The sequence below is a fragment of the Limanda limanda genome, chromosome 2, assembly GCF_963576545.1.
Source record: "Limanda limanda chromosome 2, fLimLim1.1, whole genome shotgun sequence".
NCBI classification, from domain to species: Eukaryota; Metazoa; Chordata; class Actinopteri; order Pleuronectiformes; family Pleuronectidae; genus Limanda; species Limanda limanda.
Genome location: NC_083637.1, coordinates 12,951,063 through 12,977,908, shown reverse-complemented (window position 1 = coordinate 12,977,908; position 26,846 = coordinate 12,951,063). Strand labels below are relative to the sequence as shown.

General features: G+C 40.1%; 1 protein-coding gene across 3 annotated transcripts; it reads right to left on the bottom strand.

Annotated features, from left to right (window-relative positions):
• Positions 1-150: 150 nt before the first annotated feature.
• On the bottom strand, positions 151-26,846 carry rnf24 (ring finger protein 24). Of its 3 annotated transcripts, none has more exons than XM_061067339.1 (6): positions 26,249-26,846; positions 14,144-14,293; positions 11,427-11,469; positions 10,602-10,643; positions 6,363-6,442; positions 151-5,372 (listed from the first exon to the last, which is right to left on the bottom strand). In XM_061067339.1, exons 2-6 carry the CDS (start codon positions 14,284-14,286, stop codon positions 5,231-5,233), a joined length of 450 nt encoding a protein of 149 aa, XP_060923322.1. In that variant the 5' UTR covers positions 14,287-14,293; positions 26,249-26,846; the 3' UTR covers positions 151-5,230. The 3 variants fall into 3 exon arrangements, with proteins under 3 accessions (XP_060923322.1, XP_060923316.1, XP_060923330.1); XM_061067333.1 differs by lacking the exon at positions 26,249-26,846 and adding an exon at positions 24,612-24,744; XM_061067347.1 differs by lacking the exon at positions 26,249-26,846 and adding an exon at positions 15,001-15,164.

Genomic DNA, 26,846 nt, shown 5'->3' with positions numbered 1-26,846 from the left:
AGGAGGTTCTGTTTACACCCCTGTCCATTTATGTGTTGGCTGGTTGGTTTAAAAGCAAGATTACACAAAACTACAAACGCATTTCTGTGAAATGTGGTGGAAGGACGTGGTATGGGTCAGGGAAGATATGGATATGGATCAGGAGGCAGATTTAGGATGTTTTTAATCTTTAATATTGAAAGATAGGGCTCTTTTCAGTATTTTACAATTTTCCAGGGAATTACTCTTTACATGTGTTTTGCGTTGCATCAGTTAGAGGGGAAACACAAACACAGAATAAGAATATAAGGCAACTGAACACATCATAAAGAAAATAAAGTAAACCATAAAAATATATGTTAAAATAATTTAAAGCCCGACATGCTGTGCACTTTAATACTTGGAACTAGAAGTCTTATATTTATTTACCAGGAGTCACTGATGTCAGTCATACCTTCAATGATCCCTGAGTGATTCACACTGAGGGAACAGCCAAGAGGATTTAAATAGTCCTCTATATCTTAAAGGGGAGTTTCAAGTCTGTTAATAGCCACCACCACTGCATGTGTAGAAAAAATAATTCTTCAGAGCAGCTGCACAAAATCTGATATAAGCATTAGTTATCGGAGAAGACTGCAAGTTTGAAAAAGTTTGAAATTCTGGGGATGAGTTTGACTACAGAAATAACCTCAACCAGGGTTTATGCAGTTTTCAATTTAAAGGCCATGTCAGAGAGACTCCCATTTCGCTTGTGACGATAGAAGCATACGGAAGCTCAGTCAGTCACTCAAGCATGACGTTTCTGACTTAGAGAAACCAAAAATAATCGCGGGAGTTGTTTTTTTCCAAGGTTTTTTTGGGAGGGTAGACATGCCAGATACCCAAATTAACGTGTAGAAGCACTACAAAAGTGGAAATTTTATAATATGACCCCTTTAACAAACTGGTATTATCTTTAGATCATGATCAGGGACACAGCTTTAAATAAATACATTATGAACACACATGAGAGTAAAAACTCACATCTTTCCAAAACCTGGAAATTTATTTACAGTTCAAGTCAGTCACATGCAAATTTTTTCCTAAAATGAATAAACATGAAATTAGCAAAAAATAAGAAAAGAAAAAAACAACATTATTTTCTACGAAAAAAAACACATATACAAAAATAGAGCTTACAAATACTGTACAGCAATTATCTCTAAAAATATTCTGCTGCAGAATTTTTAGTTTTACAAACAATGTCTGTGAGAGTCCACAAACATAATCAGTGTTAACAAAAAACAACAACAGGGAAGGTGAGGGCAGAGGGAGGACAGGGTTTGTTTGGACAAATTGTGTGTGTGTGTGTGGGGGGGGGGGATTTGTGAATTGGCAGGGCACCACAAGAGTAACAGAGGAATAAATAACACGATACAAACAAGAAAGTTCACTTCAGGGAGGCAGTGATAGAGAATCCTACATGCTCTGGATGCTGGAAGTATATTGTACCAACTGCGTATTGTTTGTTTATAAATCAGCCCGTCCCTTTCTACCCAGAGTACCAGTCAGGTTTTCATGTGGAGTGACGGAACTATCTGATCTCTTTATAATGGAGTTAGTGGAGTCAGAGCAAGCACTGACATTAATGGTGATTTTACTGGTGGGAGGCCTTTTTTTACTATATTCACCACTGGCTCAGCTTGCTTTTCTTTTTTTGGCTAAAGCCGTACAGACTCCCCTCCTGTTATTTTCATACTGCAGGACCTTCTCTCTCATTGGCATTGACAACACTTAATTTTTAGTTGGCACTCCGTTTTGACTTAAGATTGCCTAAATGGCAGGAAGTGTTCGGCTGCCATTTTGTTCAGATGAAGGCGCCTTTCCTGTGCACAAACACACAACTATTGACACTACTGTCAACATACACTTAACAATGGTATTATCAGTGGCGACTTAACAATGCAAAGTAGCATGCTCACACATTGAATGTCCTCGTGTTCGTTTTCTTTCTCTCGTGAGCCGTACATTCAAAGACGAAACACTTAGCAGGAACGTAGCTTTAAGACTTCTGTAATTAGCACTGAGCTAAGAAATGTGTCAGGGTTTGGGAACAAGTGGCAGAATTGTTAACTTATGTACAGTTTCGAGGAATAATGTAGGACCAGTCCCTGTTTGCTGTGAGAGGTTAAGTTTTATGAAACAGTCCCAGCCTCTTCATAACCAAAGACTGAGAAGGGAGAAGGAAACGAATGAAAATTCTCACAAGAGAAGGACTTTATGTTACATATTTTGTTCAACATAAAACCACAACCTTTCCAGTGATCAAGACACATTCAATTAAAGAGGTTGGGATATAGCCAATTAACAAAGCCCTGGTCTTTTGTCTGGTAATTGAGGCAGTTTTGGTTCAAATAAGGCTAATGTGGGCAACATCGATCATATTTTGTATGTAGGCGTCAATATTTTTCTCATCAGTAGAGGGCGTAGTAAAGCAGAATGTATGAGGATCTTTCGGGTGGATGATAACTATCAACTGAAATGCTTCACACAGCACAAAGAAGTCCTGTTATTGCTCTGATCTGATGTTGACATTTTCACTTCACCGCGCGCTCTGACCCCGTCACGAAGGTTGTCGCATTCGGGTGTGGGCCGACACTCAAACCACAGAGGTGAGAGCAACAGGGCTTCTCTGCCACAGATGGTGAAGGCGTTGTCACTTGTTAAAGCGCTAACATGATGGGAACCTGTGCAGATATGTCCATAAAAGTATTTGGTGTTGGAGAATATAATCTTATTGGGCATGTTTTGTTATTAAAGACACAATCAGTATATATTATAATGTTTGAGCCGTAGAGTTTTAGTTATCTCATTCAAGGAGGTTGTGTTTTCATCCTTGTTTGTTTATTAATTAGCAGGATTATGCAAAAACTACTGGGATGGGGAATGACCAAAGTAAGAAGCCATTGAACTTTGTTGCAGATCAGGGTTAGATCCAGGAATATATTTTCACTTTCTTTAAAATTGCAAGATTAAAAATGTCAACATTTTCGCTGATTTCTTATAGAATAATCTATGAAATAATAATAATAACCGGTCATCATGAAATGAATAAGACATGTTTAGGGGACTGGTTTGATTTCAGATAGAAATTTGGATCTAATCAATTGAAATGTGGTTTCATAAGGCTACTGTTGGCCCTTGGTGGAGGTAATTACATTTTGGAGTAGGAGTGTAGTTCTGATTTGTTGTTAATTTCAACAACACAAACTTCTAACAGCTTCAGAATTAACATTTGTTTACAAATGTGTCTAATGTATTTCATTGCCGATTTCCTTTTTCAGTCAGTGGGACTATTTTTTCATATACCCTCAGATCATTGATTGTACCTGTAAATATAATATTTGATTATCTCATCACAGGTTATTGATAATCTCCAACTTATCTTAGGTTCATCACTGTGGAGTGAGGTTGTTTTAAGCTGCCTTTCACATCAGCGCTTTACCCCACTACACATTTACTAAATGCTTCTAAAAAGAGATGAGGTAAAAAAACAAAAACATACACAATAGCCAGGCTCAGGGTTCCTGTGTTTGTGGCACGAAACAAAAAGCTTCCCTGCACTGTACAGAAAGAGAGAGGGAGAAAGCACCAGAAAACTGCAGCCAGAAAAGCTGAACTGTGTGTGTGTGTGTGTGTGTGTGTGTGTGTATGTGTGTGTGTGTAGGTGCTGCTTCATTACAATCTGCTGACAACTGACTCTCTTGTAGCCCATGTGAATTGTGTGTGTGTGTGTGTGTGTGTGAGTATGAGGGGGGGAGGCTGCCTCTTCCTTGGTGAATCTGTCTGTATTTTACACAGCAGTGTGTATCTTAAGCAAACGGATATAATGATGATTGGCCGAGCGCAGGTGTCAAATCATCCAACTCAATTTAGCTGTACCAAGAAATTGTAATAAACTGAAAAAATTTAAATAAATAGAAATACTGCACTGAAGGGTAGAAGCAAAGAGGGGGTTCCTTCTGATCCCTTCCTAAAACTAACTGTCAGTACATTTCAAGCAGGATATGTGACGCTAGTTTAATATATATCAAAATAAAAATTCGACATTTGTTGCTTTATTTTGGTAAGAGTGTTAACTGTCAAGCCATCGTTATATTCACGCAGCTCTGCTTCCATAAAACAAAGCAATGCAGCAGCAGAGCAAAAACAAACCTAAAACGTTTATGTAATATAATTGATTTTGTTTAATATTGCCTCGTTACTGGTGTTTGTTCTGTTCAACTGGTTTATGCACAAAGCACAAGGTTGTTCAGATGAATACTGCTCAGATAATCACAGATTTTCTGTCGGAAAAGGTCCTGAATTGTGTTTTGAGTGTTTATCTTCCAGGTAAATTTGTTTAGTGAGATGAAAATGTGTTCACTGTATCACCATTGTGTTTAGGCAGTAAGATAACAAAAGGATTATCACAATGCAAACATTGTTGTGAATGACAAACAGAGTGTTAGTGTTCGTGTTTGTAAAATTGTGGGTTTCCACATTCACATTTAGTCAGACGTAAAGTCTCGAGGTTGATTTCAGGTTATTGTCTTGTGTGTGCAACTCGAAAAGAAACCTAACGTCCAAATTTCCTGACATCTACCGGTGTAAATATTGTTGTCCCTTTCAAAATAGTTATTTTTATTAAGATTTTGTTAAAAAAAATCAATGTTTACGAATTAAAATTAAAAAAACAATTTGCACTCGGCACAGAAATAATAGTTAATGGTAAAATACAAAAACATGACCTTTCTACTACGATCACAAGAAATTAAGTTTTGACTTCTTGTAAAGTGCTTGTTTAATAAAAAAAAGAAGGAAAATATATATATATATATATTTAAGCGTAGTGTAGTTCTTGGCTTTTGTGTTTTTCTTCATCCAGGTCTTTAGCTGGTGTTCCCAGAAAAGTGCTTTGGTTGTGAAAAAGTTATTGACCACATCATGGCCGAGAAAGAAGCTCCTTCTCGATCAACTCTTCTTCATTGTCCGCAAAAAAGAAAAACATGAAAACAGTTGATTATCAGTCCGAGCTGATAACAGGAAATCCTCTTGTGAACCAATGGAAAGACAACAGAGGTTGACTCTAACCCATGGCCGCCACTGTAACTCCAGTTTCTCCTGTCTGTCCGCCATCTCATATCAAAGTGTACCTGTGCAGGTGAGAGTATGACTGATGGGATGTGCGTTTGTGTGTCTGTGGTGTACTGTCAGACAGGATGTGAGTCTGCTACACCAGGTTCTCGATGCCGGGCAGAGGCTGCTGTATTGGCACGGCGGGATCCATGCTGCCGGCCTGCTGCGCGAGCTGCAACACGGGCATGTTGCACAGTGGACACACTTTCCTCACCTCCAACCATTTAATGAGGCACCTGGGAGTGAGAGGGCACAACAGGGACAGAGTTCAAGTGGGGAAGACAGACACGAGCAGAGGAAACAAAATGTAACCTTGACTTAGTTTGTTGTTTAATTGAACATATATTGCTATGTCATACTGCATTTTTATAATCATCAATATTGGCACCAAGCTATAAAATATTTAGCTTCTTACGACCAGAACAGTAATGTAGCTGTCAATGTGAGCTCTTGAAAGTTGAGTAGTGATTTTCAAAAGCACATGTAGAGTGAGCTTTATGTGACATTATAAATTATTCATGAAAGTATGAGAAGCCAGAATGCTCTTCACTGCTTGTCACTGTAAAACAACAAGGCTTTACACACGCACGTTTGTACAGCTTTCTTAGTGAGGACCCTTATCTGCATTATGCATTCCCTGGCCCCTTACCCTAACCATCCAAACTAAATGCCTAACCCTAACCCTAAACCTCACCTTAACCTAATTCTAACCCTAAAATCAAGTCTTAACCCCCAAACAGTCCATTAAAGGGGGGTCACAAAGTGAGGACCGGCAAAAAGGTCCTTACTTTCCCAAAATGTCCTCCGTAAGTTGTAGACTCAAATCGGTCCCCACAAAAATAGCTGTACAAGAGCACACTCACACACACACTAAAAGCAGTGTTTATACAGTAGATTCATCGAGCAGTGACCAGTCTTGCCGCGACTGGGGGGAAAAAAACTAGGTCAAGGGGGGTGTCGTGCTGACATAAACAACTCAGTTGAAACGATTGGGACACAGGGGGAGGTGTGCGAGGAAGTTGGCTCGGGCAATCTATCATGTGTAGTTTCTACCATACACACATTAACTTTTTGTCATAGCTTGACATTGTTTTGGCAGAAAGGTTATTTTCCTCACATCGTTTCAATGTGGGTTGCAATTTGTCCTTCACTCTCCTTCTTACTCTGTGTGTGTGTGTGTGTGTGTGTGTGCATGTACATGAAAGTCAACAAAACCTTATACTTACTTCCTATGAAAGGCATGTTTACATGGACAAATCCCCAGCTCATCTTTCTGTTTGAACTCCTCCAAGCACACCGCACATATCTGAAAGGGAGACGGGAGTCAGAGATATTTTCAGAAGGCGTTGCAACATCTTTAAATACGTTGGCTCCTCTCTGATGCTTGTCACTCTCAGTCTTAATCTTAGTTTTGTGTTGATGCGTTGGAAACAAATGATCCAAATAGCAAAGGTCAAGCACACACGGAAGAAGACAATAGGCCAACATGCACAAAAGTAAAAACAAACAACAAAGCAAAATCTTTACATGAAACTTCATGGTCACATAGACTGTGGGTACTTTGAGCACTAGGTGCAAAGCTGAGTGGAACTGAGAGACTAATTCACGCTTCTACAACTAGCAGGTCAGACAACTCTCTCCTCTCTCCTAAAACAAAGACAAAAATTAATCAACTGCAATTTATTCAAAACTCTGCCACACGACAGCTGACTAATATGGAGAGCACAACTCAGACCAATTTTAAAATCTTCACATATCAGTCTATATAGGCATAGACAAAAGCATGGCCTTCGTGATTCACCACTGAGTTAGGAGATAGATAGAGCATCGCTGTTACAGATGATGTTCAAGACTTATTACATTATATTGAAAAACAACTGGAGGTTGTTTGTAACATATATTGACAATGTCAACATAACTAGATAAGGGTCATACAATTCCTATGTCAACAGCAGATATCCAGGCCAAGCCTCTTCGTACACTCTTTAGAGTCCAAGTCTTATTACACTAGTCAAATATTTCTCTACACAAAACACAAACAGTGATACTTAATAGGGAAGATCTCCATTAACAGCCAACTGCGTATGAATGCAGGTTATTAAAAAAAACGTTAGCCAATGCAGTTCGGTCAATGTTTAGCGGCAGCCATCCAAAGCCTGCTCCAACATGAAAGGTCAAAACCCCTAAGCCCCAAAAATTTGTCTGATGAATATTCACATGCAGAGTCTGTTTATCGAGATTAAGGGTCATATAGTCAAATGTTTTATTTCTGTAATCGCTTCCTCTTGCTGAGTCATGGTGAAGTTTTCATTATTGTTGCTCCCCTGGTGACTCGTTGGTAGATAACAAAGGGAGCATATATCTGACTACACTCTCTCCACAATATATTTATATTGTATTATATTATACTAGAGTGTGTAGTAACGATGAGAGTGTGTTACTTTATGTACAAGGATCTAGATATTTGAATTTGTGAGAAAGGAGACAATAATCCGCCGAATTCAGGAAATCTCCTCACATTAAACTTTATCCAGTCAGGGGAAGGGGGGGGGGGGGGGGGGGGGTTTCATGACAGACCTTTTAATTTGGCAAACAGGTTTTTGTGGCTGTCTAACTCTGCAACAATAACCCCTTTTAGCCACAGAGATTTTCTTTTTCTTAGCTCTGTTTAATGGGGAGTGGATGGACAAGTGAGGATAAAAAGCGCAGCATGTGGGCTCCTAGCTTTCTATCCCGAGGACTTTTGGACACAGAGCGATCCTCTGTAAAGACTTTTAAAGACTTCTGCTTTGCTGTCTTTATTGGTGAATAGATCCGTGTTTTGTTCAGTGCCTTGTCTGCGGTGAGTTGAGATCCGGGACCCGTTGCCAACTTTTGACTGAAACTCTTTCCCCATGATTAAATCAATTAATCCTGTAAGCTTTAGTCGAAGACTCCATGCAAAAAACATGAGCTTAATTTTGTGGATAATTGTTACCAGATCACGAACTTGATCAAAGTAAAAATGTTAACCTATGCCCATATGTAAGATTCAAGGTTCAGAGGAACAAATGTTTTCTGTGTCAAGCACCAAACACGATTTACAAGTTAGTAACTAAACAAATGTTGAGAAGAAAAAGCTTTAAAGTAACAGTCTTAAAAAATGGATGATCGAAATTGAGCTGAGCAACAGAGCAAGAGTGAAAAGATGAGAAGAGTAAAGGGCTCAGAATAATTCTCATAAAAAAGAAGTGTTCAGAATAGATGCTAGTTAACCAATGTGTGTTCAGACCAATGCGTCCTCTCCCTCTGCATCTCGAATGATGAGGACATCATTACCTGGCTCCATGGCAACACCTCTATATCAGTCACACTCACTTTCATATTACTCTCTTTTCCATAAAGAATAATTACCAGGTAAATTACTACTCATTGCTTCTCATTTTCGTCTGTCTACATCTGCATGTTTGCTTCCATGTTTTTCTTTCCACACACTTATATTTCTGCCTAGAGAACATTTATGTAACTCGGTCTTACAGAACTGGTTAAGCTCCTGAAATATTTGGAACACACTCACGAAGCTGCACTGAACTTACGTTCTGGTCTCCAATGCATACATTCAAAATGCCACAAGTCTGACGAGGTTGGGAAATAAACACTGAGCAACAGCAGACAGACTATTGACCAAAATCCCTTTAGAAGTTTTCACAATCAAAGTAATACATTCTTCACTAATGTCCGGCTGTAAAAAACGACAGACCTATAATCTAATACAAATAAAACTGACAACACTGACCCAGTGACATTACAGTTTCACTTGACTTTCACTTAACTTGAGTATGGATTATTGTCCTGGTGTGTTGTATTTTTGCGAGTTATCTTTTATGTGTCATTCTACATCAGTAGAATCCATCCATGTCTTCATGCTCAAAATTACAGAAGTTTGTCAAAGTAGCTGATTAATAATGACCTGCTGACTATAGGTAATACAGACATTGATTGCACTACAATTGTCAGAGGAGACTAAATGAGAGGATGGAAAATGCCCAGCTCCTTTATTGGGCACATCACCATCAGTGGAATATTACTGTAATTCTGTTTCCTGATTGTTCGAGGGCTCTGGTGTTTGAGTATCTGCTGCATGTGCCGACTGTTTACACACATGTACGCTTGTAACCAAGACTGTGAAAAACTGCAATGAGTAACTACTGTAAACTCTGAAACCATTTTTTACGACATGAATTATTTATGAGAGTATTCATTGCACAAACCCTATGAGTGAGTTGAAGGAGGACAGGGGTCTAACTCAAACTAAAAAAAGATCAGTGATCTCATAACTCCTGACTGCTCAGGTTACACTTCAACTTGAACATGACTCCCCTTCTACATACTCCTGTAAAAGACTGAATCTGTGCAGATCCTTTGGTATGGGAGTCTTTAAAACTGGGTCATGCGGCCACGTGGGTGTGTGTATGTTATTGTCTTTAAAAAAAGCACAGCTTGGCTATTCTGTCACAGCCTTACCTCACATGACTCCCTCTGATGCTTTCTACCAGTTACAAGTAACATAAATAATAAAAAGCCTGAAGGGACACTGAGAAATTGCAACACTGCTGTTGATAATCTGCGATTCACCCTGTGCAAGAGAAGGCATGAAGATGCTATCGGTGACATTTCATTTGCACTGCCGTGTTAAATTGGATCGTGCTCTTGGCTGGCGATGACAATTGCTAAGCTGCGGAATCAGCGCTGTTGCTTTACACGCTGTTTTCTTGCTTGATATTTTCCAACCAAGCTGAGCTGACACACAGCATTATGTAAGTGTAACAGAAACGGTAGGGAGGACGCTCATGACTTTAACCACAAGATGCTTGCTTTCACATGACACTGTGTCAATGCAAATTTGCTCAACATTAAATGAGAGATTTTGTGCATGTTCTTTCTTTTGCAAAACAAGATAAAGCCAAAGAAACAGAGGCCCACACAATCGCAGAAACCATGAGGTTTATAGAGCTGCACGGATTGCGCAAACAGTTTTGTACCTTGAGATGTTCACACATGACACATATGTCCCTTCTGATGCAAACTACTAAACAGTGATTTGTACCTTTTAGAGGCTTTTATTGTCCACCTTGAGGCTCATGACCTTCATGGTCACGATACATAAACTGCCCCTTCAGAGTCTCAGGCCAAAGAACTGTATTTGAAATTCTTCAAGGGCAGAGTACATTATGGGTCTCCTTGTAATTTAGGCAACAAAGAAAGGATGACCTACATTAAGTGTATTGTATATTAAGACTGAAGCATTATTCAAATTATGTAACACATGACCAGTTAGTCCGAAATTGGGTGATAAAGCAGTACGGCCTGTACTTGTCAAGCTGCATTACAGTACGTTCACCCCTCTAGATATTCTCTGTGGAACAATTTTTGCAATTCGAGTGTCATCAACTGATAATAACTAAACAAAGAAGATAAGTGCTTACCTCATGCAAATTTGGCTCTTTGACTTTTTCCTTCTGAATGACCTGAGAGGGATAATGAGAGACAGGGACAGATTAGCAACTAACAGAGAGAACAAGTGTGTGATGATAAATCCACCAGTCAGGCCAAATAAAGGATACAAAAGAAGATAAGATTTAGCATAACATACTGGAGCTTCTATCAAGTGTGTGTGTACTACATGAGCTTGATGGTCTTATGTAACTCACAGAGGATTTGGACGAGTTTATGTTTCTAGCTTGCAGGTAATAATTTATGCAACGAAAAAATTTTTTTTTAGTTATAGCACTTGGCGATGACTCTGGCACCTACCATGCCAGTTTGTGCAATGTGTGTGTGCACGCACACGTGACAAACTCTGAAATGCTTGGGTGGCTTTGCATGCTGGTATTACGTAATTGCAGGATATGAGAATCGTCCGTCCCTCTTTTCAGGCTATACCCCCAGCTCTGAAACACCTCCAGTGAAGTGTGAATTGCACTTTTCCGGCACAGCCACTTGCTTCCCTTCAGCTCAAGTGTAATTGAGAATATTTGGTATTACAGATATGCTTGCCAAATAGCGCTAATGGTTTTTGAAATAGTTTAAGCAGCTGAACCCTGGAAAATACCTGCAGCTGCCAGAAGATTCAACAAATGAATTACTGCAAGAGCTGAACAGACCTTTTGGGACCAGAGAACAATATAGACTCCACACAAGTTCATATACATCACTCTCTCACTTCATCTCTACTCGACTATAAGTCATCCATCATATGCTTGTTTGTGTGTGTGTGCGTGTGTGCGCGAGTTTGTCACTGGAGCTCTTACTTGTTTGTATGCATATAGCTCTTTGTGCGCCTGGTGCCGTAACCTTGGGAAACGTAAAAACAAAAACATATTTTGGATTATTGAGTGACCATCTCCAGCAGACACCATAACAGAGACAATCTATCCATACGTCCTGGGAAAAAAGTGAGAAACGACATACACTGATGTCATCTCCTTATAAATACTTGCCTTTAGACACCAGTATACGAATGGGCATTAAAATCTAGAAGTCCATACAGAGTATCATATATATATATATATATATATATATATGTATATACCCCTATATCTAACAAAGACATATTCTGCCTCAGACATACTTCAGGCAAAACAACCTTAAGCCAATGATGAACAAATATTGACTGGATTAACTAATCGCAGAAAGAAGTAAAACACAACAATAAAATTAGACTTAGACTTAAACTTTTAAATTTTTTTTGCTCAATCATGCAATAGTGAGCCAAGATACATATTAACTGGCATCATTCTGGGATTGCATAAGGACTTGAATTCTTGTCAAAACAAACACTGACCTGAAGTGTAAAACATTAACTCACAATATCTCCCAAAACACACTGGATCAGATTTTAAAAGTGAAGTTTAGAGTTAACATCAAGCTCTTGAGCAAAAGCAAAATAACTTAAATGAATGAAGGGGAAAACAGGAAGATTCTAGGTACTGAGGATGAGAATAAAATATATACAGAGAAAAGGAAAGAAAACAAGAGCAAGACAGATAAAAGAAATTCATAGGTTTGTAAGATTTACCTCCATAACAAGTAACCTTAACCTCTCGCAGCAGAGTGAGAGGGATCTGTAAAACAAGCAGCACAGTCTAGGAGAGAAACTAACATTTTGAAAGAGGTCAGCAGGTAAAGGTGCAGGGACTCCCAAGGGTCGGTAGGAATACAGGTGGACAAGAGTGAGGGGGATCGTGGATTAATGGTGCGAGTGTTGCAAACTGGCCCTTTTTCTAAATGGGTGAAGATTTGAGCCTGCTGAAAATTTAAAACAGGCTTCCAAATTGACCTCCCTCTCTAAACCATCATGTTCATGATTTGACAATAGTCAATGAAAAATACAAAATGAAAAAAGTCAGTCACCATTACAGTCTGTGTTATGTTGGTGTATTCATGAACACATAACATGTTACACGAAAAGCAATGACTATATTAGGTGACTGATTCAGCAACTGCTCTGCAACTCTTAACAATACACATTTATAACGGGTTTATGTGGTTTTCTGCTCCCTCAAGACAGAAGTGCTCAGGAAAAACCCGTCACTCCTTCTGCCTGCTGCATTGCATATTTCACACATGTGTGTGTGTGGCCTGAGGACTCACTGATAGAGGTGGTTGCGTATTTCTGTGAGCGACTTCCCTCTGTCAACCCCTGTGTGCATATTTGTCTTTGTCAACCTAACAACCCATCACATGTCAACTCTAATATGTTAAGTCCTCGTTCCCTTCAATCACCCATCCTTGGGAAAAAAAGCAGTGATGATTACTGTTTTAAAAAGTACGACGTCTACTTTCAGGTGATCAATGAAGTTTTAACTGATCAAATGTTTATTTAGCCGCCAGTCTTGCTAATTGTTTAAACCAATAAATCAGTAACGAGTCTTGTATGTCTTAATGCCTGATGGGACATATGATTAAAGTAATTTGGGGCGTGTTCCTTTGGGAGACTACATCTTTAGATGCCTTGTGTCTTTCACCTTTAATACCTAAAAAGCAATGTTGACTTTAAGTACTGAATCATGGTACTGCATCAAAGCATCTCTCAGTTTGAGGGAATTGTGGTAACACAGTATATAATATATAATGTAGGAATATGGTGAGGAAAATTAGCGAGGTAAAGTGGCACTTGGGGAAAAAGAAAAAAAAGGGTTATTACATTTTTCTTTGACGTCAAGTACCATGACCATGATAATGTCGACAAGCTTTGAATCTCAGCATATTAATGTTTTTACTATCAATTCAGGTTATTTAGTATAGTCGTATCGTAGCTACCATCTCCAAACTGTGCTGTTGAAACATTTTCCTTTATGTGAAAGAACCATAAGAAAACACATACAAAAAAAGACATTTCTAAAAAGAATAACAGAAAAGGCTTTTAGTTGAGACTCAGCTAAAAGCCAAGTGTCATACAGTGGTTTGTATAGAAAATATTTTGATGTTTAGATATTTAATAAAACTGGTCGTGTTCAGACTTGTTTAGTGCCGATCTTCACTGCAGGGTTTCTGATAAATACTACAAGATACTGAATTCTCATTAATAAAAGAAATTACATGAAGAACCTGAAAATGTATCCTGTTTATGCATAAATAGAAATAACCCTCCAGTAGCTGGTCAAATAATACACAAGGACACTTTTGAATGAATAATACATTAACCCACATCACCTGAAATGTAAATGTACTGTTATGAGGACTGTTGCATAATAACAGTGTGTGAGAATAAACATTCAGTTCTCATTATAATTTTCAGGTCTCACGTAAATATTTGTACTGACAGCCTGGTCATCAGAAGAGGTCAGACTGCACAAACACATGTGAATTGTAATTTCACACGTAAATTTTGTACTTTTATAAACAGGTGAGAAATGAGGGTAAATACATTTGGGGGAAAAAAAACCTTTATGACACTTTTCCACTAGCCCACACAAAAAAGCAACGCAAAAAAGTGTAAGCTTAATTCAAAGCTGCATGGTATTACCTTATTAAGTAGCAGCAGAAGAGGAGGCTGAGGATGAAGACAAAGATGGCTGTCCCAAACACCACAATGTAGATATTAAGGGGAAGGTTCTGGAACCCTATATTTGGCATCCTGAAACTGTAGTGTGGGAAATCGGAGCTCATGGATATTCTGGATGGAGGGAGACAAATGACAAACAGCACATAAGTATCTCAACACAATAAATTAAACAAAAATGATTAAATGACAGAGGTCAACTGTAAAATTTCTCCATATTAATCTTAATTTCAACATAACAGGTACAGGGCTTTTTTCGGTTTCGCTCTCATTTTCGCTTTTCTCTGAACCCGTCTCATCTCAGGCAGATTTTTATGTAGTTGATTAACTAATTAAACGTGAAGCTTATGGTCGACTATCTGTCAGAGAACATCAGGTAGCTCAGCAACATTTCTCACAGAGTCATTTCAACCCATGACAGTAACGGTGCCCATGCACAAAGGACACTTTGGCAACAGCTTCCGTGAGACAGCTACGAAGACTGAAGAGTGAAAGATCAACTGCATTGCAGCCGTGTTTTCATTATGGACGGTAAAAACCTTATGGACCATAACTTGAGCATGCAGTAGCTCGATCAACCGGTAGTGCAACAGTTCAAGCCAGCGTTCAGAAAAAAGTGCTGCACATACCAGGATAGAAATCTCTCATGTTATTATGAGAAGTGTAAAAATAAGTTTTGGTCCATAATGAAACTGTGGCGAGACAAATTAGGATATGGCAGGCCGCCAGATTCTAGATCCTCAACAGGAAACATTGTTACTTAGCAGTGAGCAGAAAGTTAAACAGTTACTGGTTGATGTTAATCATGAGGATTTACTCACTGTGACAAACTGACAAATTCCAAACTAACAACATGTTTACTTGTGGATGCCAACAGGCTAATGGGCTAGCTCCTGCAGAAACCGTTAGATGCTATCTGTTATTGCACAATCTCAGTATAAATAATAAATAAAATATCTATTGAGAGACCAGCATGACAATTCTAAACTGGTTAAAAAAACAAAAGTACTGTGTTACTGAAGTTAATCAGTCTTTGTGCCACCTCTAATCACGAGACATGGGGAGGAGAGTAACAACTTTTATCTGGTAACCCCCTCTTGTGCCCCTCCCATTCCAAAACACCAAGAGCTTAACTCCTCTTCACTCTGCTGGACAGTGGAAAGTTTTGTGGGTTTTGCCATGGCCACAATCCCCTCCTGCTCACGATTGCATCATGCTTCTATCACAGTGACCCAAAACTTTGCTCTCAGTTATATAAGGGAGGTGTCTCACAATGGGAAACAGGACACTCTCTGAAAATTATCCTCAAAAGCCTCAATATCACTCCCGCTGATATTGGCAGTCATGACGGGCGCATCAATGTGGAGCCACTGGTCTCCCTAAAAGGAGTTGGCACGATGTCATTAGGTCATTTAAGATCTACTGGATTCTGTCTTACTTTACACAAGGACAGCGTTCTTGGTCAAACAGCTGGCTCGTGATATCAGACACCAGGGACGACAGCAGTTGTAATTCATCTAAGTTCTCTTTAGTGTCTCACTAAGACTTTCGTTTAACAGATTGCTTTCATTTACTTTTTTTATATGTTACATACAAAGAGCTCCCAATGCACAGAACAAATGCAGTCACTGGTAAACAGAAGAGAAAGAATATGAGGGGCCAAAAAATGGTTTGGCGCAGTTCAAATAAAGCACAGTGTGCATGCACTGAATGTAAATATCACTGGTATGTTTTGCTGATGTTGGAGCCAAAATCAACAGTCAAAAGACAGAACCATCACATCCATGAGGTTCATGTGGAGGCAGGAAGACTGTGTTTATACACAGCTTGGAGCTAATGTGCGACTTTCACAAATCAGCAAACAAGAGGTGGCTAAACACACAAATAAATAGGATTGCTGCTGTGTCTTAACAGTGGTAATGAATAAGCCCAGTATATCTCCTTTAACTTAATTAAAAATATAAATGAATCCCAATCCTGTTCAAGATTTATATATTTGAAATACCATTTTATGTATTGAATCAAAGTGTGATTTACCAAGAGGTTCCCGTCCATAGAATTATGCAATGACATAAAAATGTCAACACTTCATACTGAAATCAAGTCGGTGTCATTCCTCCTAACACGACGACACCCTCTCCCTGTCCTCATCTGAACTCACTGTTAAATGGAGCAAAATGTATCTCACACTAACTAACATTCACTGTGGCTAATCAAGTAATCTTGTAGACTTAAGTCAATGTATTAACAATGTATTTACTCTTCTCTAGCTACTTTAAAAACACAAAGATTGGTGTCTACCTCAAAAAAGTAGCAACTACTACTTGTATCTAATACCTGAGCGGTGCCTTCATGCTCAAGAGTAGAAAAGTGAATAGATCTATCACACAGACCTTTGAGTGACATGACTAGTTCTTGAGAGCCTTGTCAGGGGATTGGCTCTTGTATTTGGACATGTTTGGACCAAAGCCTTTCTCTGTCCTGTTCATAAGGCTCCATCTACGGACTAGGCAGAAAGAATATGTGTCATTTCTATTACTTTATACATAAGAAAGTTTAATTATCAATGTATACTATGTAGATTTTAGTTCCAATAAAATCAAATAGTAGGGTTACTTTTCTAACCTTTTGCTCATTATTTCTATAATCACTGCGGCCGAACCACTGATGTAAGCAAATCGCTGGTCTACATTGCGATATAACAAGTTTCAGTTATGTAGCGTCTACATTTAAATACCATGTACAGGTATGCAAGTTTACTCCACAACAAAATCACAGTTAGCCTGAAGGACAGGTGTTTCGCTGGTTACTTAGCAACAGTAAAAAAGGACACAAGCTGAAACTCACTGCACTGCAGTTTTTCCTTTATGTGTAGGCTTCAACAAAGAGGCCAGTGCGATATGCGCCTGATATTTTGCAGGTTAGAAGCTCTGTCTGTTCGGGGCCTTACACTGATCTGTGGCTGTCTGAAAAATATTTTGGTCAGTACATTTTTTCAGGTTTTCTACCAAATGGCAGATAGACCAGAAAGTTAGTTTTGGACCCTGCATGGACATAACGTAGCAAATAATCCAAAGGCTAAAACAGAGCAATCCTTCACAGACATTGCTCTCTATCATACAAGAATATAAACTGAATCATTTTACATACATGCGTGTTCATGGACTGCTTCATACAGCGTTTTTTTCTATTTAGTCATTGACTACTCAAAGCACTTTACACTACAAGTCTCATTTACCCATTCACTACAGCAACTATATGGTGCACTTTACTATCACACATTCACACAGACTAGTAGTTAAGAGTTCGGTGTCTTGCCCTATGACACTTAGGTATGGAGTGAATGTTAGTGGACAACCCACTGTACCTCATAAAACACAGTCAACCTTGTGTATACATACATGCGTATATTGAATGCATCATAAGGCCTCATGATCTTTGACAGATCCATAAATTGTTGGAGTGGTGCTATTACATTCGACAGGTTGACTCTATGCTGAGCAATAACTCAGCTCCTACATCCGAAGCAGCTACAGCAGACACGGGTGGTATAACAGTCCTGCATAAATCCTATGGGATAGACATCTGGGTCAATCAGGTGCTAAGTGTTAGGGATGTATTAGTATGTAATAGCAGGTTAGACTGAAGGACAGATTTAAAAAGTCTTCTCCCCTGCAGCACCCATATAGTATCAAGATTCGCTGACCTAGAGTATGTTGGGTTCATCAAGCAATCCATCCTGTTTGCAGTAAACAACCCACATACCGCAAAGAGTTACAAGATGAACCCATGTGTTCTGCCAAACTGTGGCTGCAAAAGGATACGAAAAATTCAGCAGCAAGAACAGAGTCATTAGGATAATAAGATATTTAAATTCTTGTAGTAACTGTTGTGGAACAATTACAAACGAGAGATGACAAACAATGCCTGCATGAGTTTGTGAAGAAACACAATTAAAGCAGATAAAAATATACAGGCCACAAGGGGTCACTGAATGGTTTGGCAAGATGTAAACAATGTGAACCACATGCTGTGGCTATGCCAAGACCCATTGAAGGCAGATATGAGGCTGAGCTTACTTTAACTTGTCACCAATTTTTTTTATAAGGCTATAAGTGCAAAAACCAGGCATTAAAATTGCATAGCACAATGGACAATCTGATGATATTGTGAAGGTGTATCACAGGGAGGATAATACAGGATTATGAATCAATGTGATGACTTGGCAACAAACAGCGCCCTGTGGTTGAAAAATGGTAGGCGTGACTTTCATCTGTTCTCCTCATCCAACTATTTTTTGCAACCATCTGCCTTTATCATCCATTTTCACATGGGCTCACCCAATTACATAACCAGCAACAACACCAGTCACAGCACATCATTAATGAAAAGGGAGTGAGGGGGTGAATCACTCTTCACATTAACTTTGCACTGTTTCCTGTAAAATGAAAAAAAGGACATCTTGAAAGGACAAATCTAGCTTGTACTAACACGGAAAACCTATGACTCACCAGGGAAAGATGCAGAAAATAAATATTTCAAGTGCTTTTTATGCTATTGCATATCAAGGTAATGCTAGTTTTTCGTACATCTGGACATGACAAATAAATCACACTATATACAAATGCATGTAAAAGCAGCTCTTAGGCAACACCAAGAAGCCTACAAATGAATATCTAGAATCATATTTTGTAAAGATGAGATCGATTGAGTCAGTGCGGCAGGATACAGAAGATACACAACATCCCTCATACTTTGCCACTTGTTTTTTGAGGTCACTGAACTTATAATAATATACCTCACCCTGCTACCTGAGGTTTAGAAACAGACTAACATACAAATTATATAGTGTTTAGGTCAAGAGACACCTTCATGTGCTGCTGGTGTCCATGTGAACTCTGAGCTGTGAAAGTAAAGACAACGACCCAGTATTATTCCATTCCATCTGTTTGCTGCTAGTAGTTTCACTTTCCTTATGTTTTACTATCTCTGACTGCAACCTTAAACACTTTATGACCTTTCCCTGTGAGTCATTACCGATTTGTGTAAGAGATAGGTTTCGATTTGACATGTTGGTATGCAGGCTTTCGTTTTCAAAGATAAATTAACATCCCAGTTCAGTGATGATATCAGCATCAAGTCAAACTATGTAGATAAATATAGAGCGTATAAAACCCCATGTTTGGACACTCAACTTTAACAAAGCATACTTTGGTAGATGTAGAGTTGCAAAAATATGGTTATAAATCTATTCATCCATAAAAGGAATAAAAGGATTGGTAAATTTTCAAACAAATATGCCATAATTATGATGGCTTCGGCTTCTGAAAAGTCAGTATTTGCTGCTGTTATTTGTCAAACATTACGGTAAATTGAATAAACTGAAAATATTTTTTGGGTTTGAATTGTTGGTCGGGCAAAAGAAGACCTTTCCTATAATTTTTGGGGTTCCTAAGTGCTTGTCAACAATTTCTTTGGGAAATAGTGACAACATTTCATGATGTCATGTCTTTCTTTTGACTTATATACAATTGAATTGATTAAGAAACCAATCAGCAGATTGTTCCAAAATAATCATTAGTTGCCCAAAATGTGTAGGTGGAAAGGTTTATATATAACCATCCTTTCCAGACAGAACATCTGAGCTTTCATGTGACATCTATCATGGGTTTTGTGAGTAATTTCCCTACTACACATTAGCCAGTACGAATGTAGTCAGGGTCGACAAAAATTCGACCTATGCGGATCATTACACAGCCATTCAAACACTGAGACCTACATACACGACGGCTAGACACAATTGTATAACACTCAATACTTTCAACAAGCTACTCAACAATAATTCTTTAACATCATATCAAAGGAAACTCCTTTTTCTCCTTGCTCAGCATTACATGACACATGCATCATACAGGGTGAGGACTGTGGAGCTTAATCAAACACAACAAGCATGCTGTTCATCCACCCATCATCCTCTTCAGGAGTCGTCTACACTGTGATCATCACCAATAATGGCTTGACCATTGCTAAACACTCACATTATCAAATGATGACCTCTGAATCTTTTTGTCTTGTGAGAAAATGGGTTTCCGGTCGCTGCTGAGGAACACTGCAGGAACAAGTAGCTTCTGTCCATTTGTATTTTCTATATTGGATTCTCCAATAGAGTTCATTTCCCAATCCAAAAATATCTGCTCTGTTGAGAATTCCCACGTGATCAGCCCTCAACATCAAATTCACAAGATGCAGTCAGAATAAGAAGTGGAAATTTCCACTAGGAACCAGGGCTGGCCTTGAGATTTGCACATCTGAAACTTAATATGCCAAAGGGTAGCAACAAACACCAGGGCCTCAGAGGCAGAGTAAGAGACTCCTCAAAATGGGCTGGCTGTGGGAACTGAAATTTCCATATTCATGAGAGTGACTCACATAGCAAATTTTCAGCACAGCAACATAGTTTTCACTTCGTACATCTCAGCCTATGCTATACAAGCTATCTGGTGATATTCTTAGATGAATAATTATGATGATATTGATGATCACGCACTCCATTACTTACTGTATGAAAGTAGCTGGCAGTGTCTGCACTTCAAGCCCTGAAATATGCATTACAAAAAGCTTGTTTTCCAGGGCCAATCTCTACAGTAAGTAGGTCGCTGTAAGTATGACTGCAGTTTTGGAGATGTGGGAGACACATGACTTGAGTAGAGCTGACCTTGGTCAACTTAATGTCAGCTGCTTATAGAATTCTAATTACCTGATGTACATTCATTATCACTCAATGTACTGTCCAGCACATGCATTGGCGTATAATAAATGGTACATGTTATCATGACTTTACTGGGAAATTTATTTATTAAAAAGCTTTTACTGAATGCACTGGTCTTTTTTAATAAGTGTCACATTAACGTTATCAGTAACTGGTTATTCCATACATACAACCTGCCTTTAATAACAATATATTAACAATATTTGTGTACTTCTCAAATTCAAAGGGACAACGTTAGCAAAGGACCTGATGTTTTGCAGGCTCGTGGTCATAGCGACCGCAGACAAACAGGAGTGTGAATCATCATTTAAGTCTGCTGTGTGGGAATACGGACGACGGACATAAACGAGTGGATCGTACAAAAGCCTTATGCCAACATTGCAAAAATGCTATCAGAACTGTAGCTACATCAAACATGCCGACTCCTTAGAAACGGCATCACCAGAGTTATGTCCACTAACATTGGAAATAACACTAGTTGTAACATTAGTAGTAATAACATTAGTTGGATAAGTAAAAAACAAGTTCCGTGCCAACCCAGCTCCCCACGGCATTAAAGCTGCCGCTTGCAAATAATTCAGACCGTGTCAAAGCAATAACGAGCAACATGGGTGTTTTTACAGCAGCGAATATGCGACCGTTCTCTGTTGTTGAAAAAGCAGGTTGTTGTTTCTACTGTAACGAAAAAAATACCGTAAAACGTACCAAAACGTGACCTCAAAACTGAGGTACGTGCCGAACCATGATTTCTGTGCACCGTTACACCCCTGATCAAAGGCTTAGGTTATCAGTTTGATCGTTTAATATAGTTCCAGACTAACCCTGACCTAACCCTGTTCTGCAAATATAGTCAGTAAATTATAGTTTTGAATTGTCTCTTAATCTATGCTGATCTCCCAGTAAGCAGGTACTTCCAGTCTGACTAGACTTGTTAGGTTGTTAGAATACATTTATGTAGCTATATGTAATCAGTCCCTACCTGGCTGGATATGTTAACTTCTAACATAAATTATAAACTGTCAAACCATAAATCAAACAGCTCACTAAAACATACAGACTGTGAAAGAGGAGAGGATCGATCATCAACTAAATTCACCTAAATAGAAACAAGAAGAAAAGCTTTTCTGAATTTGCTCTTTCTCCCTCCCCCTTGAAGCCCAAGTGGACTGACAGTAACACAAGCTGACACAAACAAGAGAAACTGACACACACAGCTGTCCCACAGCACTCTTGTCTCCCGTTCCCAGTGCTATGCTTTATTCTTAAGGTTTTTTCCTACTTTCAATGCTCCACGTCACCTCATGAACTCTCACTATCTGAATGTTCGGCCTTTAATTTCTTTTCTTCTTAATTTTCTGTCTCAGGGTTTGTCTGAAATTTAAAATAAGAGTACTGAATGATTTAATTTGAAAATATAAAAGCATTCCAAACTGTATCACGTCAGAAAATGATACTCAAATTGTAACTAGCCTTATACAGTGTCTTTTTAAGGCTACCTGAGAAACAGGACCCCCTGTCTACAACGTCCAGGGTCAAAGTCACTAAAAATAAAACCTGTAGTCATGTGAGGGTGAGTAAGTCAAGCTGAAGCATGAAAACAACCCGCACCCACTACAAGTCATATCAGTTCTTTGGCTTATCTGTTACTGACTGGCAGGACATAAACAAATAGTCTAACCCAGCCAAAACAGACATATAATTCACACACTTTGACTAAATCTGAAATTATTCTATCATCTACTCTCAGAAAGTTTGAGGTGACCATGTGTTTTGTGCTCTGGGCAAAGAGCAAAAACCTAAGGAATAGTGGATCCGTTTCTTTTATTCACATTAGCTGCCACCCACAGTCACGGCATGTCACAGCTCAAGCTGACAAAGTAAAAGATGTCATCACTAAGGGGCTTTAGTGGTGAGTCACTGTGGATGGTTATCATGAAAATCTACTTGGACCACACCTAAGCAAATTGCATGTTCAGCAATGGTTAACCCCCGAAAGTTAAAGCCTGACCGACCAAATAACAACACAAAGGGTAATTTGATTTGTTATGGGTTTACAGCTCGACCAACATGGGTTGAGTGAGCTGTAAACCCATTAAGCCACCAATGACCTGGCACCTAACCTAAAGGCAAAACTGCATTTCATAGATAACTCGAATGGCACTGAGTAAGGCACGTACCTCCGCAAAGACCCCACACACCAAATTACACATACTCATCAAGATCCGTGAGCAATTCCATGAGAAATCTGTGAAAATTTAAAAAAATGCCATTTCTCCAAATGCAGAAGGAAGTGATGAAGATTCCTGGAACTGCCCCCTGATCCAGATCCCGGCCAAAATTTAGAGGGAGCTTTCTTAGTCCATATCCCACCAGGTTTCATAAATCCGTTCAATAATTTTTGCTTAATAACGGACAGAAGCAAAAACATATCCTCCATGAAGAAGATTAAAATCTCCTCATGCTCTTCCCCACTCTTGCTAATTGTGCATAATGTATTTTAATTATATGCAAGCACTGGCTGTACTGAAAGAGTTTGAGGAGGCAGAAGGAGCACTCTTGGACCACCCATGTCTCAAGTATAATGTGTATTTGGAACATGTTCGATCAAGACAGTTTAAAAAGATGCTAAACTCTGTGGACTGTGGCACTTGAATATTTGGACTCTGCCTTCAATGTGACACACAAGTGCTCTTAAGTAAGATCCTGAAACATCATGAGTGTTCAGTAGTGCACATTTCCTGTAAGGTGGAAAATGACACAACTAGTATTAACAAAGAAGTAGTATGAAGTTACATCCGCTAAGCTGTAGATGACTAGTTCTCTTTGTAAGTGGATGTTCACAAGCTGTTTACCAGCAAGATAATCTTACTATAAATAATCCTCTCACCCACAGGAGGGCGGTTATACATTTGGTAATATTGGGTGTCAAGAAAGACAGCTGATCCCTAGGATATCCACAGACGTTTAGCTGGAGTCTCCTAAATACCAGAACAACCATTAACAATCTTCTGTTAGAAAAACTGTCAAGTCAGAGGACAACCAGCACCATACTGTCACAGAAACCATCGGGTGGGTTGCTGTCTGCTGTGGAAAGTTTTGGACTGACAGATAGGGCAAGTAGACGTGATCCAGAATCCTTTTTCAGATGGTCCGACACCTTTCTTATGCGAGAATGGGGATTGGGGAGTTCTGACCATTTCTGGAAGTTTTGGAAAACCAGCAATTCCGACACTTCACTCTGTCTTTATGTTTGGCCGTTTGGATCAGGTATTCAGCACATTTGAGAAAAAAGTAGGGTTGCATTCGTTCATTTATATTCTCTCTGTGCTTCTTTGCAAGTCATGCTGTGAATAATTACCTCTGCTTTGACAAGACCTGCATGAATAAAGTCTGCTGGCTTCGCTTATTGAGCTCAGGAAATTCAGGCAGATTACCAGTTAATATTTTCTCAGTTTTCAGTGGCATCACTGTTTTTGCAGTGCTGTCTTCCATAAACTCTACAGGGCTCTAATCATATAAACGCCCTTCAATACAAGTTCAATTCATTTATATAGTCAAAAATCTAAAATCGGTATGAAGCACGAAACCCTGTATCCTCAGACCTTTGATGAACGTAAACATAATCATGCCACATGTGTTCCTGTGAGTCATCCTTCTGACAACCTGTGCACTGCCCGGTTCATCCACAGTTCATTAGTAACACCACTGATCCATATTTCATCCCAGTCTGGATATCGAGTCGTGTGTCCGAGCGCGTTTTCCAGCTAGTTCCATGTAGACATTCTCTGAGTGCTCGATAACATATTGATAGAAAACACCACTCTGTTTGTGCTGCATTGGGAACGTTTGTACGGCTGTGTGTACAGAGCCGCCCCTGGTATCGCACTCAGAGGCCAATGTGCAGAAAGTTGGACAGATTTGAACTTTTGGTGGAGGCCAGCGTCTGCCATGTACAGTCAACAATCCCCCCTCGCCTCTATCAGAAATCCGAGAGCAGGGATTTGCCTTCAACAGCTTCATGATCCGTTTTACGATCTGGCAGAAGATTCAATTGTGTCTTTACATATATTCTGTTTATAGATGGGGTTAGAATGAAGTATTTGGGGGAAGGACTCCCTCTACTCTGCATCTGCTTCCAAAGGACAACCATCATCGAGGCTGCACCTAACACCACTTGCATCCCACAGACCACAGTCATTCTCATCCCAGACCAGCACATGGTTGGTGGGTGCCATACAATAGAAAGTTTCACACATTCAACGTGAACAGACTCACACCTGCACTGCTGCAGACCACTGCCAAATGAGGATTAGCGTGTCGGGCTGTGGCGTTGTTGAAGCTCACACAATGCTGTCAGTGTTGACGAGGGAAACCCAGTGAAAGACCCACTGTCTCCCTCTCCGCTGGTCGAGCACTGGTTTGAACCACAGCGACCGCATGTCACCCATAACCAAGGGATGTGCGGTTTGGGACCATGACAGCCACCGCACCATCAATCAATTAAAATGTTATTTGTATATCCCATATTCACAAATCACAATTTGTCTCATAGGGCTTTAACATGGTGTGAAATCCTCTGTCCTTAACCCTCAGCAAGAGTAAGGACAAAACTACTAAAAACCCTTTTAACAGGTTAAAAATAGGTAGAAACCTCAGAGAGAGCATCATGTGAGGGATCCCTCTCCCAGGAAGGACAGAAGTGTAGGAAAACATCACAACACAAGATAATATAAAGGTTTTAGCAGCATTGATGAGGGTAAACATTTTGAAGGATAACTTCAATACTATATGTCAAGCAGTCCTGCTGCAATCAGAGTCTATGGTCAGCAGCCAGCAAGATCCTGATCATCATCGATTCACGGTTATAATCGGGCACTAATTGCATTGATTGCCCCTCCTGTGGTTGTGTCTCTCTGGGATGGTTCGGTCGGTGGGTTCGCTGCAGGATGATGGAGCGCCGGCTGGGCGTGGGCTCGGCAGCTAGCAGCTCCGGGGGCTAACCCCTGTGGGCTAACCCTAGCTGCGACTTGCATAGCTTCACTCAACGTTAACTAGTGGAGGAGCAAGTTAGATGAGATCATGAGTGGAGATGAGATCAAACGAACCTTTTAAGAGGTGAAGTTCACGCACGGACAGCCGCACCCCCCCTCCCTCCAATGATATCTGTGGACTCGAGGGGTTGAATAGTTTCTACATGACACGTTTAACCGATGTGTGATAGCGTCAAGTATCAAGTTCGTCAATTAACAGCGATGGTTGAACGGAGGTGAAGAGAGACAGAGAAGCAAGCATCCACTCACCGGCGGTTCCTCAGCCCCAGCAGCAGCTTCGTGGTCCTGCGGGGTTTCTCTTCACTCGCCCGGGCTGACGCCGAGCACCGTCCCGCTGGCAAAACCCGAAAACAGTCGCTTTATCTTGAGGTTCCCGAACCGCTGCTGCAGGGCCACCTCATCACACAGCTCCGCCGGGACCGGGGACGATGGTGGCGGGGGTCCGGGGGGGTTTGTCGCGGGGGTCTGGAGCGGAGTTACCAGGCAGAGAGAACAACACACGACGGTGTGGCGGATGAAATGTGAGCCGGTGCCCGGGAGAGAGAGTGGGCTTCTGTTGTCGTGACTTCCCCCTGCTGAATTATAAAACACAGCACTAATGGTTCCTCCTCGCTGTTTATCTGCTGCTGCTCCTGCTCCTGCTGCTTCTGCAGCTGCTCCTGCTGCTCCTGCTGCTCCTGCTCCTGCTGCTCCTGCACGGTCCGCACGTAAACGTCTGCAGCCAGCCCACGACCACCAGAGGCTAGATGTCACCTCCTCCTCCTCCTTCTCCGGGTCAGCCCCTCGTACACACAGGCCGAAGCGGGTAAGAATGCAGCGTGTACGTGGAGGGTGATGCTGGCCAGTA

Coding starts and splice junctions, on each gene's coding strand:
- rnf24 (XM_061067333.1), bottom strand. CDS start 24,631: ATGAACCGGGCAGTGCACAG. Junction 11,470..14,143: donor TTCTGCTGCTACTTAATAAG/GTAATACCATGC, acceptor ACGTTTCCCAAG/GTTACGGCACCAGGCGCACA. Junction 10,644..11,426: donor AGCTATATGCATACAAACAA/GTAAGAGCTCCA, acceptor TATCCCTCTCAG/GTCATTCAGAAGGAAAAAGT.